Genomic DNA, 21382 nt, shown 5'->3' with positions numbered 1-21382 from the left:
TACACAAAAAGAGACTCCGTTTGAGTCTGGCTGCAGCGACCACGTTTTCTTGTGGCTGGTTCCCTCCCACCTGGGGACATTTTCCCCCCCACACAGGGACAGTGTATCTAACCTCCCACAAGGGTGACATGGGTGCTGCTGCTCCGTAGTCCTTGACCTCCAGAGAGCCCCACTATTCGAGGCTTCACCCCATGTCTGACCTCTGGGCTCCATCTGCTAATGGCAGACCACATACAACCCCCAATGGACTATGGAAGCCATCGATGACACCAGTTACAGATTCTGCTGTTTGTTCCCTGACCCTACCACCACAGCCCCTTTCTCCTGGGGTTTATCTAGAGGAATGATCACACACATGGTATGGATGCTGAAATCCTACGGACTGTTTTAGAGGCCTGTCTGGAGCTGCGATTTTACTGAAAGCAATGGAAATCATGTCTACCATCCCTCTTGCTGACAGACAAGGCCTGGGCAGCCCACCCCCACCCCCACCCCAGTGGTAGGGTCTGATGGAGAAGCCTACACGTCGTCTGCTAGCTCTCCTGGGCTTCTAACTGAAGAGTCTTGTATGTGCCATGGAGGAATACAACTTGTGGTCAACAAGAGGTTTCCTGGGTCAGAGAACTACAACACTATGTGAGTGGATCCTTAATTCTGGCCCAATGGCTTCTTACTTGCTATGGTGCCCAAAGGTTTAAAAGCACAACACACATTTTCAAAGACTCTCTCTGTGGCCTGGGATGTGTTTACCTGGATGAAATAGTCATGAAGGCTTTGTGTGACTCTGGGAAGGCCGAGCGGAAGGAGCAATCATGGCGGGCAGTGTCACAATGAAAGTGTGCTCAGCCAGCTCAGCAAACACACGACTTCTTTTCCTACCGAAGACTTGACAGCCCAGGAAAAATCTGCACCTTACCCAAGACAAACTGCCCACTTCTGCATACCCACCATGGTGAGGTTCACCTCCCTGCCACATAAACATGCATTTGTAACTGTTATAATTTGTTCAGGGGTAAACTGTAGGTATCCGTCACTCTTCATGGACACGGATATGAACAGTCCAGAAGGATGGGCAATGTAAATTCGTTACTGGGGTGAATTTTTCTGGTTGCGGAGGAGGCTGGGACTATTGGTAAACATGAATCTTTACCGTTAGCCATGCACCAATGCCGCCCCTCCAAAGAGCAGCTCGGTAAGGGACTCTGTGCCAAAAGCTTAGGAACAGAGGAAAATCAAGGCAGAGGGAAGAAAGGGCAGGTTGGGTTGATCCACTAGAGGGCAGGGAGGGAGAGGACAGAAGGGCAAAGAGCTGCCCTCCGTTCTCCAATGCCGCTCCGGTGATTAAGGAAGAAGTCTGTGGGCACCGTGCAGATTAATCTCCTACTGTTTTGTCTTTAAAATAGCTCGAGTTCTAGACACCCCACTCTCTCATCTGGAAAGTGTTGATACCATCCTGTTACCGCTTCCTATTTATGCACGCCAGAGGACCCTCGTGTGGAGCTCACAGTGCTCACTCTTCTTTAGGACTTGGGTGTGTTTGAGCTTCCAAAACCTCCTACTGAAAAAGGGGGCCTTAAGAAAGAATTCATATCTGTCTCCCAGGAACAGACTAGCTCCTGGGAGAACCGGTTGGCATTAGACAGTTCCGTGTTTGCCCTGCAGCTCCCTTCCACATGCTCACTTGCCCCGTGTGGTAGTCTGAATGTCACTGGTCCCCATCATCTCATCAGGAGTGATGGTATTAGGAGGTGTGGCTTTGCTGGAGTGAGTATGGCCTTGTTGGAGGAAGTGAGTCCCTGTGGGGGTGGGATTTGAGGTTTCCTATACTCAGGATATTGCTCGGTGTCTCAGTGAACTTCCTGTTGCCTGCAAGCTGAGATGTAGCCAGCACATCTTCCTGCATGCTGCCATGCTCCCCGTCATGAGGACAAGGGACTGAACTCCTGAAACTGTAAGTGAGCCACCACAACTACATGTTTCCTTTATAAGAGTGACCATGGTCATGGTGTCTCTCCACAGCAATAGAAACCCTAACTAAGACACCCTGCTTCCTCTCTCCCACATGCCTGCTTGCCCTTCTGCTCCACACCATGATGTAAAGCAGTCTGAGGCCCTCACCAGGAGCCTAGCAGGTGCTAGAGCATGCTCTCAGGTTTTCAGCCTCTAGAACTCTGAGGCAAAATGAACTTTCTTTTTCTAAACAAACTAACCATTCTTAGAGATTCTTCTTTTCTAAATGAACTACCCATTTTATCAACAGCAACTCTGAAAACGAGCATCGTATTCGGATCTCTAAACTAAAACTCATTTTCACCCTCAAGCACACGTTGGCATCCAGATGACCCCAGACGTCCGCAGACAAGAACCGAGCATTCTGCATTTCTAGAGAATCAGTGCTCAGCGAAGACCTTTCTCTAGCCCATGCTGTTGGGCTCAGAGGAGCACACCGTTCAGGCCCGCCCCGTACATGTCCCACCAGAAGCCAAGGGAGATGACGCTGAGGTTCTGCCTCCCTGTGTCCGCAGTCAAAACACCAGAATGAGCCCATCTCGTTTTGAAAATGCAAAGAAGCACACACTGTCGTGTTCAAACGTTTCCTCTTTGAGCTCTTCGTATGTTTCTTTTTTGCCCACTTTTTTTCTTTCTGCAATTAAGGTCATTTATTCTTCCGTTTAGACTAGTTTCTTTGACTAGTTTGGGGTTCCTGGAATATTCTAGAATGCTGCAGGAAATTCACTATCCCCAAACTCTATCCCCCCAAACGCTAACCATTGCACACACTTTCCATGAGCATCGCTATCAGCTCCAGGGCCCAAGTGGCTGAAAAGACCTTTAGCAATGACAGCCATGGCCTTACCTTTCTGAAGAAGTGTTGCGTGGAGACAGCCAGGGCGTCGAAGCCACGGATGGCCCTCTTCAGCTCCCCGCGAGCCAGGCCCAGCTGCCTGGCCTGCCACTCACACCTGTCCCTCAGTCGCTGGGCCAGCTGCCGCTCTGCCTCTCGGGCCTGCAGGTCAGGCTTGGGTGCAAACCCATTCCGAGGAGCAGTGGTCCTCTGCTTTGGGTGCCCTGTGAAGAGAGAGAGCGGTCACTCGTGGTATTCCGTTCAACTGCAGCCTCTGACAGGAGCTTCCCAGACCCGCAGCGCAGGGAAGGAATTGCCGGCAGTTTGTCGTTTCAAGTATTATGCGGACAGAACAGGCTGGGGCTTAGGTCATTTAGTCCTTTTACCAGTTTTATGTGCCAAGTTTATGCTTAGAAAACAGTATCAAACACAACACCGAATTTCTCTCAGCGTCCACCATTTCTTTAGGCCTGCTTGAAGTGAATGAAGCGAGAAGTTTTCTTTTTCTTTCTTGTGTCTTAATGGATTTTTTTTTAAAAAAATGATAAACTTCATTATAAAATTCTTGCAAATAAATAAAAGCATCAAACAGCAAAAACAACCAGACCCACAGCCTGTACCAGATAATGAACTTACAGTTAGAATCGGCATTCAAGACAGAAGCTGTGGGGCTTCACATTAAATTGTACGTTGTCTGTATTGAATCTATTTTATGTACTTATAGCCTTTAGACAAGTGTCTACTGGGAAATCAATCCCGCATCAACTCGGTAGAAGTCGGCTTCTGAGAATGTACCAGAGAACAATGCTGTGAGCCCCTTCCTGCCCTTCGTATGACCCTCTTGTGACCTTGTTCTTCAGCTTCAAGGTCACGTAAGTGAGAATATCTATGGGGGGCTTAGTTCCTACTGCACTAATGTCTTGGGGACCCCCAGTGTGACTTCATATCATGCCCACAGCTACAGATATGGTCTAAGCTCCCCATTCCCTCCCTCCCTCCCCCCGCTTCTTATTTTCATTACAAGTAGAATGATCTTTGCAGAGCTATTAGGTGGTTCCCTCAGGAAGCCTCCCTCTGTTCCCACTGCAGTGTGAAGGAAGCCACCACTCCCCACTCTGCCCACAAAGCTCCCGGGAGGCAAATGTGAGGTGGTGTAACTCCCAGAATGAACCAGAAATTTGTCAGGGTCCTAGAGCACGGTTAGGGAGGGACAGAGACAGGCATGGCAGTGTTAGGGAGGGACGGAGACAGGTATGGCAGGGTTAGGGAGGGACAGAGACAGGCATGGCAGGGTTAGGGAGGGACAGAGACAGGTATGGCAGGGTTAGGGAGGGAGGGACAGAGAGGGGCATTTTAGGCTGAAGTTTGAGGAAGGTAAGGCTCCGGGAAAGAGCTCATTGGAAAGAAGGCCATCATGGTTAGGGACCCACGGGCCACCATCCCTCCATTGAGGCACAGAGACACCTTCTCCCCACAGGCAGCCAGAGAGCCTGCAGGTGGCCATGACCTGGTGTCTCAGACATGGTCTTTCTGTGTTTGGGCAGATGTCCCTGTGCCGCCTTGAGTTATTCCGGGGCTCTTTCTCTCTCTTCTGACTTTTGTTTCCTTTCTAAGATCTCAGGATCAGGATACAAACCCCGAACCTAGCATCTGACGCATGGAGACAGGGCAAGGTGAACTGTCACGTGCCGATGGTCTCATCCGATGAATGACTTAGCAGCAGACATGGTAACAGTCATGAATAGACACTATAATAGTCTTAACAAGACCTCAGAGACTGAGGTGGGACCTCACAGGTGATATGCCTTAACCTCTGGGACTTAGGCAGAATTGCTTCTCAAAAATTGCCTTCATGGCTGCTGGTGTTCATCTTTCCGTGGCGAGAAGGCTGGCGATTTTATAAAACTCTCCTGCACATTAGTCACTGTGCCGAGGCACTGAGTGTCTGGTGCCTTTATGAAAGGAGACATTTCCTCCAGAAATTCAAGAAAACCACAGTGAACTAAGGCTGACCGTCAGCACAGTCTACAGGGTCAGCTCTGAGCTGTGCTGCTTCCTCCGCCCACACTGCCGTGTGTGTGTGTGTGTGTGTGTGTGTATTTATAGATTTATAAAGTTATTTCAGTTTTATTTCTGTGTGTCTGTGTGTGCACATGCGCGCGTATATGTGAACATGTATGTGAGCACACCACAGGTCAAAAGAGAGTCTAGGAACTGCAGTTAAAGCAGGTGTGAGCCACCCGACATGGGTGCTCAGAACTAAACTCAGGTCCTCTGTAAGAGAAGTGTAGTCTCCATTTCTATAGTTTCAATGGTTTCTATTGTTGTGATGAACACCATGACCCAAAACCAAGTTGGGGAGGAAACGGTTTATTTGGCTTACACCTCCACATCACTGTTCATCACTGAAGCAGTCAGGACAGGAACTCAGACAGGGCAGGAACCTAGAGGCAGGAACTGGTGAAGGGTGCTGCTTCTTGGCTTGCTCATCATGACTTGCACAGCCTGCTTTCTTATAGAACCAAGGGCCACTATCCCAGGGGTGGCACCACCCACTATGGACTGGGTCCTCCCCCATCAATCACTAATTAAAAAAATGTCTTACAACTGGATCTTATGGAGGCATTTGCTCAATGTTCCCTCTCTGCTGACTCTAGCTTCTGTCAAGTTGACCTAAAACTAGCCATCATTGTTGTCATTAGGTTAAGGAAATGACTACTCCCATTGAAATTTCCTTTTTAAGCTGGCATTACTATTATTACTATTACTATTACATTGCTGTCATTCATGTACTCAAAGTTCAGGTATTCAGTCAAATGCAAGCAGGCAGCTCAAATTTCTCCTCTCGGGGTCACCCAGCAACTGACATCTTGGCCAAGTCAGCTGCTCCCCTAAGAACACTCACTTTTGGAGCCAACACAACAAACTTAGCTATTCTGTGACATTAAGTGACTCAAAGAAACAGTCCTTGTTTAGGGCTCCTTGTTGGCTGTACCATAATTCTCAATCACTGTCAAGGGCTGGCCAAAGCCCAGGCCTCAGAGCTTCCCCACCAGGAAGGAAGCGCTGAGAAATTAGGTTGGCCGTGGACTTCACTTTTGCTTCATTGAGAAGGGTTTGTGATGGCGAATCTTAATCCTCACGGTGGCCGCACAAATTTACCGTTTTACCAATATCGTGCCAAGGCCCTTACCTCTAAATTAACAATGATCAAAGAACTAGATGAGCACTCACTTGCTATGCCCAACAGACAGCTGATTTGATATGCTTCTTGCTAGGATTTTAGATGCTTCATGTCAAGACTTTCAAGGTCCCAAATACTTAATTCTTGTTATTGAATGCTATCTTTATGTCTGGTGTCCTTCTAGGTTCAGTGGATGAGCAAGGAATGAGGTTCATCTTTGCCTCTGTCCAACAACTGTCCAAGAGGGACCAACCCAGGTCCCTGGCTCCTTTCTGCCCAGGGTGCTTCCCTTTTCCTCATTTGTGGGGCTACTCTACGTCTCCAGCATACCCCATAGGGTTAGGAGCTTGCCCTAAGTCTGGACTGCATTCCCACTGCCCAAGTCCTGCCCTGGCCACAGTTTCTTTCAAACCAGCCTACCAGCTGCACAAATCAGGGTAGGGCAGATGGAATGTATGCTGACCACAATGACATGTGACAGCTTAGTCCCAGCGGGGAGGCCAGTAACTGGACATCAGCACAAAGGCGAATGTCAACAGTTGTTTGCGTGCAAAGTCTGAGCTCCCGACAGTTTGCGTGCCGAGGCGAAGCACTGGGGAGGCCACGGTGTTTGAAAATGGAAAGCAAGTATTAAAAATTCATTTGCAGCATCCAGTCACTACCCGAGGAGAGCCAGAGATGGACAGGGTGATTTAATCCAATCTGCAGAGCTTATCAGATACAGTAACAGAGCCGAGCTGGTGCCTGCGCACTGATAATATGATGGAAGGCCATGACCTTCACACTTGTAAACAAGGTGGAAGCAAGGACCAGGACCGGGACACAGCTTTGATGGCTTCTTGGTTGGAGGGAAAGTCCTCTGTGGAATGTGCTCATCTTCCTAACAGAGGCAGATCCCAAGGGCACATGAGGGGAGTTCCTTGTGGACTTGAAGATAGCTTTGTTTTTATGACCGTAAGCATAGTTAGAAGGATTTCTGAGACAGAATTCTTTTCCTACTCAGTACTAAACAGGACTACTGTTTGCCAAGGGTTGTCCAGTGTGCGGTTGGTTTCTGTCATCTTGACACAAACTAGAGTAACGCAGGGACTGCCTCCATCTGACTGGCCTGTGGTCAAGTCTGTGGGCTATTTTACCGCCATTTTACTTGAATGCAATTAATCACCCTTGACCTCTGAGGAGGAGGGGAGGGCTGGGGTTTAATGAATAAGCAATTCTACCTTTGTGCCGAAGTGTCTAGGCGTCCCTAAAACGTGGGGTCTGGAGTTGCTGGCCTGGCTAGACACATCTAGAGAGCACTCTCTAAAGCCACAGGGATGGATGCTGTCAGCAGGGGACCTTTCCGGTTCCCATCTTAAGGACACTTTACCCTGATGCTCATCTGTGCCTACTTATGACTTTCAGGGAAGCCACTACTTCCACTTACTGGCGAGTTACACAGATGAGCATCGGGGTGAAGTGTCCTTAGGCATTGGCAAGGAGGTGGGGGGACTAAAATCTTTAGACACTACTGCTGGAAACGCAAACGACAGATTACTTTAAGAAAGAATTTGGCGCAATTTAAAGAAGTTAAGTGTAGCTGGATTTTTCTTTGGGATGCCAACTCACAAAAATGACATGGAGACTTATTAATTAAAAAATCCCAGCCTTAGCTGAGGCTAATTCATAACTGTTCTTACAGCTTGAATTAACCCCTATCTTTTAATCTATGTTCTTTTACACGGTTTGGTTACCTTTACTCTGTACTGCCCATTCTGCTTCCTCTCTGTCTGGCTGGCAACTTCGTCTTCTTCTTCCCAGCATTCTTTCTCTGCCCAGAGGTCCTGCCTAGCTTGCTACTGGCCATTCAGTTTCCTATTACACCAATCACAGCAATTCATCTCCACAATGTACAAATATCCCCCAACAGTTAAGCATACCATTACTACATGAACCATACATCTGGGGTCTTAGGCTTTTTTATTGTTGTGAAGAGACTCCACGATCATAGCAACTCTTAGAAAGAAAAGCATTTAATTGGGTGCCTTCTAGTTTCAGAAGTTTAGACCACTGTCATGGTGGAACATGGCTGCGTGCAGGAGAAGTGTCTACATCTTGCTCTGCAGGGAGCAGAAGTAAAGACTATCCTACTGGGCATGGCTTGAGCCCACCCCACAGCGACACACCTCTTCCAACACGACCACACCACCTAATAGTTCTATTCCCTATAGACTCATGAATTTGAACACTTGGTTTGCTGCTACTGCTTGGGTAGGCTTAGGAGGTTTGGCCTTAGTGGAGGAAGTCATCACTGGGGGCTGGCTTTGGGGTTGTAAAGCCCCCCACCATCCCTAGTGACTGTTCTCTAAGCTTCCTGTTTACAGTAAGGGTTGTAAGCTCCTTGCTTTCTGTTCAAGCCACCATGCTGGCTGCCTGCTGCCCTCAGTGACAGCTCTTACACCTCTGGAACCCTAAGCCCTAATAAACTACTTTTTTAATTAATTAATTTATTTATTTATTTTGGTACCTGGAGGGACAGCCGTGGGTGCTGGGAACCGAACTCTTATATTTTTTGGTTGTGAGCTTAGCCTTTAACAGCTGAGCCATCCCTCCAGGCCTAATAAACTACTTTTATAAGTTGGCTTGGTCTCCACCAAGTCCTTGCACAACCTCTAGGGACCTTCCATTTGGACCTGACTGGGTTGGCGAGGAAATAAAGTACAGACAGACAGATGAACACATGGACAAAAATTTGGAATTGGGTGGTCTGGGCTATTGACTGGAGAAACCAAAGTACCCTGAAGCTCTCTGTATTTAATATATAGAGAGGTGAGATTATGACATCCACTGAACAAGGAGGTGGGGTTATGACATCAGCTGAACAGAGAAGCAAGTTTAGCTAATCTCAGCAGGGACAGTCTTGGTAGAGCAGCAGTCTTCAGGCTGTGAGCATCTAGGGGGAGAAAGCAATGGTGGCTGTGTTTTGCACACACGGTCTTCCTCTGAGACTGAGGCACTGGGTCCCAGACATGCTGTGCCCATGTCAACAGCATGTGTTCACTTGGGACTTCCCTGTGGGTCACGCTGTTTCGCTGCAGCAGCAGCAGCAGCAGCAGCAGCAGCAGCAGCAGCAGCAGCAGCAGCAGCAGCAAAGTAACTAACACACTGGAGAAAGGGTTACTAAAGACGATGTAAAATGGAAGTGTATTACACGATTCCGCATACATGAGACTTTAGGAAACACAAACTACTAGACAGACTAGACCAGAGCTGGTTGGGATTGGGGTGTGGTGGGCTGTGAACATGGGCCTGACAAGACCACCGGGACATTTTGGAAGAAGATGGATGTGTGTTTTCTCCTCATTGAAAGGTGTTAGCTTCACAGGTAAGAGCACATGTCAAAACTGACCAAGATGTACACTTTACACATAGGAGATTTAACCTGTATTGATTTTTAATTGTTTGGCATTTTACTGATATAAATATTTCTATATTTCAACTTTTAAAACATTCTTCTTTTTAGGCATAGACTGGAAACAGTCCAAAAGCTAGATACTATTATACACAGCCTCTGTTTCTCTTCCTTTTATGAAATACTACTTGAGCTGAGACCTTCAAAGTGTGATTTGTTTCCCAACTGAATTATTTTTACATGTTCTCATAAGAGCTCATAGCCTTTTGCAAAGAAATTCTCCCACATATATGTGGCATAACCTCTTGTTTTTATAAGTAAAACTCACGTCCTCGGGTACAGAATGAGGAAACCCCAGCCCCTGTGCCAGGCCAGCGTGTACACATCACCGGCCACCTGAACGAACTTAGTGCCAAACTCAGGTCTCGCAAAACAGCACCGCCCACGCGTGTAAGTACCTGGTGAGTGAACCTTGCTGGAAGATGACGCTGTTCTCTTGGGAGACGACACGGCAGGTTTGTTAGCTTCTGGGTCTTTCTGTGATTCTTTCTTCGTTCCTGCATAGGGTTTGTAAAGAGGAAAGAAAGAGAAAGGGGTGGTTACTGGAGGCACTGTAACACAGGCTTCTGTGGAGAAGGCATAATCAAAGGCAAACAGAACAACAGGAAATTGTTGGATACTTTGTTATAGTAAACGCCCCCGCCCCTTTGCCTGGGAGGTTGACACACTTATTTAGAACAAAGGGAGTTTAGTTCCCAGTGCCACCTAAAATGGACCCACTTGTCTCTAGTTTGACCACAACACCTTACGCTGGTAGGCTCAGTACCCATTGACCTCACAAAACACCTAGGGATTAAAATGTCATTGAACTTAGGCACCAACTTGGTCTACTAAGGACAGGAAGGGATGGGATAGGTAGAAATACCCACCGAGTCACTGGGGACCTCATTGGGCTCTAATTCATTTCCTGAGGTGACCTAGAGATCACCAACCCCCTCGGTTGTAGCTGAGCCTTCCTGGTTATTCCAGCTGGTGGGGCCGGAGGGATAACCTGGGCATGGGGGACCTAGCAGCATGTGTAGATGCCCTCAGGAGATGACCAGGGCTGCAGAGTGCCTTCCCTCCGAAAGCTGAAGTCTGCTCACTCTTGCTAGGTAAACTGCCATTGTCAACTACATGTCCAGTTGTTCGTGTTCCCATGAGACAGTGTGAGGAACTTTCTCCAGGCCCACCCCCCTGCTGGCACTGACAAGCCAGGCATGTAATTTGACAGACCCCAAAGGTCTCTGTACAGCAATCATATGTTTGGCTTTGTTTAACAGAGGCCTAATTGCCAGCATGTGAATGGGTAGATACTGTGCCCATTTTTCTCCCTGATAGGGATCGTTCTTTTAATTTGCAGAACAGCCCTTCCCCTGGTATTGAAATTATGTTTTGCTGATTCTCCCTCTTCAAACATTTTAAGACTGTCCTTCACTGCCAGTAGTTTTAGGTTTTAACATGTCCGAATGCACACAATCCCCGAACCATTTCTTGCTCTGAAGTCCTGAGAGCAGTATTAAAGGTTTATATGCCCACACACATTGACGGTCTATCTACTGAGGCTGCAGGGGGCTGGGATCTGGAGGCCTTGAGAGCCCGTCCACCATCTCCTCTTCTGAATTTATCTGGTTATTTGCCTCGTTTTACTTGGTAATTTAACTTTGAAATGGGCTCAAGAGCATAAGAAAAGGAATTAGTTTGGGGTCCAGGTTTTCCCTCTCCAGGGGAAGAGTCCCTTCATGGCCAGCTCAGAGTGATTAAGGACGCCCGTGGTGATCTACTGAGATGCCACTGCAATGGCTGCCTAGCTCCTGCCCTCCAAAACATCCCCCATGTTTCCCAATCATAAGTGTGTAGCCATTGTCAACCTGACATACCTGGAGAGAAGGACCCTCAACTGAGGAACCGCCTCCATCAGATGGGCTCTTGGACTTGTCTGTGGGATGTTTTTGTGACTCCTAACCGATGGATGAGGGCCCAACCTACCATGGGTGGTGCCATCCCTAGGCGGGTGAGCCTGGGACACATAAGAAAAGTAGCTGAGCAAGTCACGGACAGCAATCTGCATTTCTCATTGTCCTCTGCTTTAGTTCCTGCCTTCATGTTCCTGCCTTGAGTTCCTGGCTTCATATTGAGTCTTCGATGATGGGTTGTGACCTGTCAACCGACTAAACCGTCTTGTTCCCAAGTTGTTTTTGGTCATGGTGTTTATCACAGCAACAGAGAAGCAGACTAGGGCAGTGTAGGGAATTCAGACATGTGTACCAGAGTTACATACACACCTATCCAAAGCAGACATGTGTACCAGAGAAACGTACACACCTCCCCAAAGCAGATGTGTGTACCAGGGAAATGTACACACCTAGCCAAAGCATACATACACACCTATCCAAAGTAGACATGTGTATCAGAGAAATGTACACACCTCCCCAAAGCAGATGTGTGTACCAGAGAAGTGTACACACCTCCCCAAAGCAGATGTGTGTACTAGAGATATGTTGAGACAGAGTTTCTCACTGGGACTTGGGACTGGCCAATGAGGCTAGGGTAGGTGGCTAGTGACAGTCAGTGAACTGCCTGTCTCTGCCTCCTTAGTGCTGGGATTTCAAGCATGCACCACCATGCCTGGATTTCTCGTGTTCTGAAGATCAAGATCCTCAACAAGGCAGGCATTTCAGTCTCCAACCTATCTCTTCAGTCCTATTTCTGATACATTTTTAGAACCTGCCTTCTGCCCACCCCTTGCGGATTTGTATGTTGAAATACAATCTCCAGTATGAAGGCATTATGAGAGGCGGGGCTTGGGGAAACCTTACTGCCAATCTCCAGTAGGATGGCATTATGAGAGGCGGGGCTTGGAGAATCTTCCTGCCAATCTCCAGTAGGATGGCATTATGAGAGGCGGGGCTTGGGGAAACCTTACTGCCAATCTCCAGTAGGATGGCATTATGAGAGGCGGGGCTTGGAGAATCTTCCTGCCTGCTGTTTATAATGCACTCACCTTGCATTTTTTAGCAGCAGGCTGAATGAGACTAACACAGAACTGTGGCTTGTAGGCGCTGAGCTAGCCTGGGGTACTCAATCACACCTAATGGGGCTGCTGCCAGTCCTTTCCGTCTAATGCGAGGGTGTGAATGTTACAGAGCCAAGCTCACAGAGCTATTATTGGTAACCACTATGGGAATCTGGTTCCAATTTTAAGTGCACCCCCACCTAACCCCCACCATGCAAATTCTACATGGTAGAAACAAGCAACTCACCAATGTTCATATATAATTCTGTTCCACTTTTTCCAACAGTCACGTGGAAACAGATTATTGTTCTAATTGGTCTTTTCAAAAGCCAAAAGGTGTGTGCAATTAAAAAGAAAGAAGGTGTCCAGACAAGTTTCCTGCTGGCGAGTAACTTCTCGTGTGTGACACAGGCCACTGATGTCACATCCACCCTGTGCCAGCTCCCAGTACAGGGCTCTGGGTACAGCGTGAGCTTTGCACTTAATTGCATGGGTTTCATCCAAGCTTGCAGTCTTCTGTTTTTGTAACTTTGGGCAGCTACCAGGTTTCTCCAACCAACTTATCAAGGTGGCTGTGATGTCAGTTTGATCCATTAATGCTGATGCTGCCCTGTTACTTAATAGTGCATCTATGGGCTTAGCTAGATAGTTCACCCTCATATGTTGGCAGCTCAACGTTCAGAATCACTCTGAGAAAGGAAGATGATGTATTTCAGGCTCCTGTTTTCTGTGCCCCTATGCTGACTGTTGCTTCTCAGTACGATTCCTCAACAGTCATGATGAAGCTGGAGCACCAGTCTTTACGCGACACGAGAATAATTAAGTCATACTCTTCTTGAGTGGCATCTGCACACCCCATTTCACAAAATTCAGCAAATTATAATTGAGCTCATGAAGATACATATTAATGTCCTATTTGGGAACCTTAAGTCAGAGTCGTTGTCCTTTACCACCAGCCAGTCTTTTAATAGATACATAGAAGTGGTATATTAGAAAGAGAAGCAGCTTTGGGGAAAGACAGACCTCACCCCAAGTCCCGATCAGCTGCCTAGATACTCTGATGCTGGGAAAGCCAGCTCCCCATCTATAAGCAGAGGGAAAGTGGAGTTTTATCATACCACTTGGTGTTCAGGAATAGAGACAAGAGCCCTTGGGTGAAGACTGCATGAGAGTATGTTTATGGTGGTGGTGGTGGTCATCAAGATGGCCAAGTGCCTGCATCGTCATTGCTGCATGGCCAGTAAGTGGGTATGGGTCGCAAACATCAGGCGGGTAGCGATGTTGCAGTAGTGACTGGGAATCAGACCCTAAAAGAAAAGGATGAGGGATGGAGTGAACAGTGGGAGAGAAATCACAGAGGCACAGCATGGCTCGGCTTAGCAATGTAACTGGAGGTACAAGAAGTTGGCATGGCAGGAAGGAGGTGGGTGGCAAGGAGAAGGTGTGCAGCAGGGGAGAAGGTGCCATGGCAGGGAGTAGGTGGGTGGCAGGGGTTCTGACTATGGGCCCTGGATCCACAGGCAGCTGGGAATGCTAAAGGGTCCTAAGCCAGGGAGTAGCAGGACCAGACGTGATGGAGAAAGATAAAGGCCCCCTGCAGGGGTGCAGAGGCTTGAACTGTGTCCCTCAGCACTGGTATTCATTAGGCTGGAGGACTTGATTGGCTAAGGATAGGGTCCAGCATGGCTCCAGCATCTGATGGCTGTGTGACTGCTGAGAGATACAAGATACGAAGACTGCTCTTCCTGGGAAATATATCATTCTTTCCCATCTGTCTTGTCAAATGGTTAACTGGCATTTGTCTCTTTCTTAAACTTAGGATTTTCTCTGCACCCCATAAAGACTAAGTCTCTACTCCCAAAGGCACTGTTAGTGTTTAAGATCGCATCAACGCAATGCACCGGATCATACAAGCCTGGACAGGAACTCAGCGATGTACAATTCAAAGTTCCCCACTCCCCAAAGAAAGAGGTAGGGCAGCACCATGGTATCCGCTAGCATAGCGATGCACACATGGCACCATGGGCAGATTTCTGCAAGGTACAACTGTCGAAATCCACCATGGAAGCCATAAGACCATTTGCTGCTGGACTCGCTTCCTTAGGGTTGACAGGCAGAGTGGGCGACAGGTATGTAACCTTTAGATACAATCCCCCTACAAGTTCTGACATAAGAGTTGAGATGTTAGTATCCCACTTTCGAAGAACTCCTACAAAAACAAGGCTGGTTTTACACCAGCCTGCTGGTGGCTTGGGGTCAAGGTGGGTCAGTGTTGTGTACAGCCTGACACTGTGCAAGTGCCCTAGAAAGCTTCTCAAATTATCAAATACTATTCCTGCAGAGGGTTCAAGGAAAGGATTAGAGGGGACAGCAGAGGAAAGAGACGATTTTTTCCCACTTCTCACGTCACCCTGGGGCCAGACAAATCCCTAGCCCACTAACTGTCGAGAGGGTTTGCTGGTCTTTCGGTCATTTTATAGCTTCCAAGTTTTTTTGTCAGGGGAAGGAAGAAGGAGAGAGTATTTGTGTGTGTGTATGTGCATGTGTGCGTGTGTGTATACATGTGTGTATACATACATACATACATACATACACACACATATTCAAATGAGCAAGGCATCATATTGCTAGCAACTCCATGACTGAGATTTTTAAGGGGGAGACAGGTTATTCCTCCATACCAGCAATGGCTGGCAACTTCTCTCAAAACTCCAGTTTCTCCTACTGGGTGTTATCTCCACACTCAGCCTCAGCCCTTTACACCCACACCTTCCTGTGCATTCATTTTCTCTTTGTGGCCCTTATGACAACTGTAATAAGACAATTACGTGGTAATTATGTGACACCTTGTGTCACGTTGGGGACAAGGGTTGTCTTATCGCATCCATCAAGCGCTCCCCAGGTAACCAGCACAATGCTTAACTCAGAGAAGGCTCTCGGCGCCTGTGTATGGATGGAGTGGATGCCCACAAACATATCCAACAGTCCCTGCTTCTGGGACACCTTAGAGAATGGCACGCTTCTGACCTTTCTTTTGGCTGGATAGCACAGCACACGGGTCATTCTGGAACAACCCTCACACGGCTCTCTTGATGACGTGGGGAGCGCCCCTCAGCAGACACAGCATACATCATCCAAATCCCATCTTCCGGGCTTGGTGACCTCACGCCACACAAAGGGCTTCCATATTTATTGCTTTCATTTTTCTTCTGGAAACATTCTGAATTCTTCTGCTCTCCTCCAGCCTGCTCTGTTCCCCCACACGACCGCTGGTCCTCCCATTGGCTTCACAATGACAAATCAGCTCAGCCTGTAATAGCAATTCAAACTTGGCCCTGGGGAGGCTGCTCAACACCGAGTAATAAGAGGAGCATCTACGCTGAACTGCGGATGCTGCTTCTAACTGAACTCTGTCTCGTTGCCTCCCGGTTCTCCTTCTGGGATGTTGGTGAACATCCCTGAGCCAACAGGAATAACCATGCTGTGAGAACTATGATTTTCTCATCACTATCCAAGGTGAGCTTGCTCTCGGAGTTAAGCACAAGAAGTCATGGGAACCAGGCATGGCTTTTAAGAACAGCCTCTCCCCTCAACTGTCTTCAACAAACATCCCAGCAACAGGCAATGGCCCACTGCTTGCCTTCTCTTTTTTTTCTAATGTTCAGTCTTTCTTTCCAGCTCTTTCCCAATGTCTTTACTATGTAGTCAGGAAGGGCGGGCGGTGTGTGAGCAGCAAGAATGAAGCGGGGAGAGACAGTGGCAGCATCTTCCTGGTCCCCGAGCATCAACCTTTCCCTTGAACACACGCAGATGACTTTGATCAGCGACTCACATTTTGAAAATTACAGTGTGCCCAGAGATCCCTCCATGTGTGACGCTTAATTCAACATTCCTCTAAAGAGGCAAAAGTCATTTTTATGACACATGGGGTTTATAGTCTGTAGACTGACAGCCTTGCGAGTCTTAGGGAATATTTTTATTAGGTAGAAAGAAACTTAAATGATAAGTTGTTTTCTACATAACCAGAAGAAATCTTTTCCCAGCTTAGCGTGGAAAGAGTTGGATTTTATATGCTCCATCATATGCGCCTGACAGAATCAGAGGCACGTTGACCATGAAGTAATCTATATTCTGATCAATAGTTTCAACTGAAAACACTTTCCTATTTATCAGGCTAGTGCGGCCCTGTTACCAAGTCAATGCGTGAAGACCGGCTATTTCTGTAAAATTATTTGGTTCAATGCACCAGAAAGGGATTTTGTATTTGACATGTGAACAACACAAAAGCTTTTCGCGAGGATCTTGAAATAAAGCCCTCTCCACGGTCCAAGGCCAAGGTCCTGAAATACCTGGGGACTCTCCACTTACAGCCTGAGCAACAGAACATGTGTGGCATGGGCTCTCTCCTTCCACCACATGGCTTCTGGGGATCGAGCCCTGGTTTCCAGGCATGGCAGCAAGCACCTTTATCCACTGAGCCATCCTCCCGGCTCCACAGAGTATCATGAGAAGAAGCTTCAGAGTGTGTTTCCATTTGTAAAACCTCGCCAGTCCTCGCTGCAGTTGTCAATTCTCAGCCCTATGACTTCAACATTTGTGACAGGGAGAAAGATGAGTGACAGCCTGTTCCTCAGTTTGCTTTGGACTTTGCTTTGGGGTCAGGAAGCACCAAGCCCGGTGTTTGCATTTTTCTCATTTTGCCCCTTGGATGTTTAGATTTGCCAATGCCTGTGTCACACTGCCCTTGCTTGAACACCCTGCACCGTTTCAGGATGATGTGGGAGTGATTTCTTATTAATAAAGAAACTGCCTAGGCCCCTTGATAGGCCAACCCTTAGGTGGGTAGAGTAAACAGAACAGAATACTGGAAGAAAGAAACTGAGTCAGAGAGTCGCCATGATTCTCCCACTCCAGACAGACGCAGGTTAAGATCCTCCCTGGTAAGCCACCTCATGTTCTATACAGATTATTAGAAATGGGTTAGATTAATATGTAAGAGCTAGCCAATAAGAGGCTACAGATAACGGGCCAGGCAGTGTTTAAAAGAATACAGTTTCTGTGTAATTATTTCGGGCATAAGCTAGCCATAAGGGCGGCCGGGTGCCGGGGACGCAGTCTCACCACTCTTAACACTACATCAGAACTTGGAAAGTAGGCAAATGGCAAACACTTAGCGACTAAACAAGCACCATACAGAAATTATTAGATAAGTCACCAATAAAGAGCAAGCCATTTGGCCTTACCTCCACCTCACGATGGCTTTCTGGCTTGTTAGATTCAACTAGACTTCAGATAGAAGATTATGAACCTCTTGCTTCCACTCTAATTATTAAGTTATAAATCCATTTTCCTTACTGTGAGTTCCTAAGGAAACAGATGTCTCAATTATCCTTGCATCTAAATCATGGATACAGCACGCGCTTAGACTCTTGTTGAGGAATGAACCAGGAAAAAAAAAATCCCCCACAAAAACTTTCCATTAGAAATTCAGGTTAGAGGATACAACTGCGCATCTGAAGGTCTGTCCGGTGGCTGGCACAGGCCATCTTCAACAGTAGATGGGAATCATTAAGCAGGTGGTACAGAGGCATGATAGCCCAGTCACCATTAGCTTCATATTGGCAAGTTCAGAAATGCTGCCAGAGCTGGGATGTGGCTCAGTGGGGAGAGCATGAAAAGGCTCAGAGTTTGATGGCCTGTGTTGTGCAAAGCAAAGAAAAAAGAAAGACAAGGAAGAGGAGGCAACAGGAGAAAGAGGAGGAGAGGAGGAAGAGAAAAGGAAGAGGAGGAAAAGGAAGAGTAAGAGAAGAGAAGAAGGAAAGGGAAGAGGAGGAAGAGGGAGAAAAGGAGAAGGAGGAAGAGAAGGAGTCGTTTCCCATGTGGGGTTAAAACAGTAAGGATGCATGCTGTCTAAGAACTCATTCCCAACCTCACAGCCCAAGCCATGCAATTGTTCAGTATGTGACCAATCTGCCGCCCTGCCCTCTGTGGGTCAATTATTGTGACAACATACACCAGCAGAAAACTTGATTTTAATTCACTTAGAAATGCAGAGCCAGGCAATAAGTGCCAAGTGAGAAATTCCGTATTACAATTTAACTACTATTGACAGTCACTGTGAAATTTGCAAAGGTCTACCAGGCGTGGAAAGAAAGTTATGCAGTATATTTAAAACACACTTTGGCTTTTTGGCTAACCCACCTCTTATTTTGATGGCTTGGTTGCAATATTTATGATCTCCTCCTAATCCCAGCTGGGTGTATACATAAACAAAGCCACCACGTATGCCTCTTAACCTCTTGGTAGTGGAGACAGGATAGCAAGCAGTTTGCCCCAGCCTGGCTCAAGCTGTTATCTCACCCAGTCAGTGAAACTGGCAGGGTGGAGGCCAATGGCTAGGATCAACTGTGCATTCCATTTCGTGGCTAGAAATGTGGGCAGCAGGCGATGTCAGGCTCCCAAAGGGCACAGTCAGAGGTCCATACCGTGAGTGGTGTGAGATCCTCAACTTATTTTTATAACAGAAGGGAATGGGTAATGTTTAAAGAGTTCCTCTCTTGAGTCATTGGTGGGAGAATGCCTAAATGTGCTTTATATTTTTGCTTGTTTTGAATTTTAAGACAGGGTCTCCCTATGTAGTTCAGACTGAACTAGAATCTAAGATCCTTCTGTCTGTGTGTACAGGCATATCTGAGTCTAAAAACTCTTATGTCTCAGGACTAGAGAGATGGCTCAGTAGTTAAGAGCATTTGTTGCTCTTACAGAGGATCCAGGCTCAGTTCCCATCATCCACATGGCAGCTCAGAATCACCTGTAACTACATACAGTTCCAGAGGACCCAGTACTTGCTTTTGGCCCCTGTGGGTCTTGCAAGAACACAGATATATATGCTGGTAAAACAACCTATATTAAAACAAAAATCTCTATCTATCTATCTATCTATCTATCTATCTATCTATCTATCTCTTGAAAATCAAATGCAGAGCTTCCCAGCTCCATTCAAGGATAGTTCTGAGTAGATATGGTCAATACTTAACAAATTGATGTGGGAGTGTCATCTATCTATCTGTTGCTTTCACTGGTTAATTAATAAAGAAACTGCTTGGCGTTTGATAGGCCAGCCCTTAGGTGGGTAGAGTAGACAGAACAGAATTCTGGGAGAAAGAAAGCTGAGTCAGGCAGTCGCCATGATTCTCCGACCCCAGTTGGATGTAGGCTAGAATCCTTCCTGGTAAGACACCACCTCGTGTCTTAATAACACAGATTATTAAATATGGGTTAAGCAAGATGTGAGAATTAGCCAATAAGAGGCTATAGATAATGGGCCAGGCAGTATTTAAAAGAATACAATTTGTGTGTTGTTATTTCTGGGGCTAAGCTAGCCATGTGGGAGCTGGGCGGCAGGAATGCAGCCCGCTGCTCCCAGTACAACAACAAATTGCACTCGGAATTAGCTAAGTGTTTTACGGCTGGGACTGTGATTTGCTGCAGACCCTGGATGAGGACACAGAACTCACAGAGCAAGACTGAAATAGTTGCCAGCCATGGAGAAGACACTGCAGAGGGAGAGCTGGAGGCTCCTGCCCGCTGTGTCTGCCACGTGGGCCTCTGGTTGGGCTTTGTTTCTGTGTGTTCATAAGAAGCACACTTCCTCATGGTACGGCACTAAAGCGCTAGAGCAGCAAGGCTCCTATTGACCATGGACCAGCGGAAAGTGGGGGGATGCCTCTCGCTTACTCCGGGGAGCTGGCACACCTTGCTGAGCACCCACAGAAAGTCTCAAGTAATTTTTAGTTCTCATTTTCTCCTTGCCCCAGAGTCATCAGTGGAGAGAACCATCAGGGAGCAGGGCCTCTCCCTCTTCCAATGGGTATTTGCTAGTAGCCTGGAGTTTTCTGGGTTCCCTGTTGGTGGCAAAGGATTTGGGATAAAGGAAAAAAGGCATGTGTGCCTGGACATGGGAGTGCCTACCTTTAGCTCCAGCACTTGAGAGGCCAAATCTGAATGTTCAAGTCTAGCCTGATCCACATAGCCAGTCCCAGGCCAGCTAGTGAAATCAGGGTCAGAGAGACGGCAGACACAGGAATCCTTAGATAATAACCTGGGAGAGAAGAGCTAGTAACGGGAAATTTCCTGAAGAGGCCACACTACGTGATGACCTGAAGGAAAGACAAGTTGGCTCAGAGAGGGAAGTATTTCTATATAAAATGTGAAAGAAACGGTACGTCAGACAACCTAAGTAGCAGAAGTACTTAACAAAATGTTTTTTAAAACCTGCTTTCTCTTTATTTTCAACACTTAAAACATCCCACTTTCATTTAACTTTGCCTCCACTAAAGCACTCGGCCAGTCAATATGTGTAACCATGAGCTTATCCTACTGCACTGTCCTGGGGTCTAAAATTCCCCATTTTCAGCATGGAACCATGTATTTATTCAGTGTGTGTGTGTGTGTGTGTGTGTGTGCACATGCACACATGCATATGGAAACTAGAGGTCAACTCCAGGTATCTTTCTTTAGGATGCAATTCACCTTCTCTTTTGAGATAATAGTGTCTCACCTTGGCCTGCAACTTACACATCAGGTTGGCTGGCCACCAAGGCCTCTGCGATCTACCCATATCCTCCTTGGTGCTGGGATTATGAGCATGTGCCACCATGCCCAGATGTTTTATAAGGGATTCCAGGGATCAAACCCAGGTCCTCATCCATGCATGGCAAGTAACTTACCAACTGAGCTGCCTTGCTAGCTCACTCCTGCCTACTTTAAATGGTAAATACATTTTGATATAACCTGAGCTCATTGCTATTGCTTTAGTTACTTACAACTTTTCAGTGGACAGAGCTGAGATCTCTTCTTAAAGATCAACTTTAAGATCAACTCATCTTCTTAAAGATGAGTTCATAT

The 21382-nt window shown here is 47.1% G+C and overlaps 1 protein-coding gene across 2 annotated transcripts in view; it reads right to left on the bottom strand.

Annotated features, from left to right (window-relative positions):
• Positions 1-21382, bottom strand: part of Mtus2 (microtubule associated scaffold protein 2) — a 368119-nt gene that overhangs the window by 89091 nt on the left and 257646 nt on the right. For both annotated transcript variants that reach the window (XM_050161972.1, XM_050161973.1), the window contains exons 6-7: positions 9879-9977; positions 2858-3069 (exon numbers count right to left, since the gene is read on the bottom strand). In XM_050161972.1, coding sequence (XP_050017929.1) covers positions 2858-3069; positions 9879-9977 — 311 coding nt within the window. The remainder of the gene's footprint in view (positions 1-2857; positions 3070-9878; positions 9978-21382) is intronic.

The sequence above is a fragment of the Alexandromys fortis genome, unplaced genomic scaffold (genome assembly GCF_014885135.2).
Source record: "Alexandromys fortis isolate MF-2015 unplaced genomic scaffold, M_Fortis_MF-2015_v1.1 scaffold_118, whole genome shotgun sequence".
Lineage (NCBI taxonomy): Eukaryota > Metazoa > Chordata > Mammalia > Rodentia > Cricetidae > Alexandromys > Alexandromys fortis.
The sequence above is the reverse complement of the archived record's forward strand: the minus strand, read 5'-3'. Positions and strand labels throughout refer to the sequence as shown.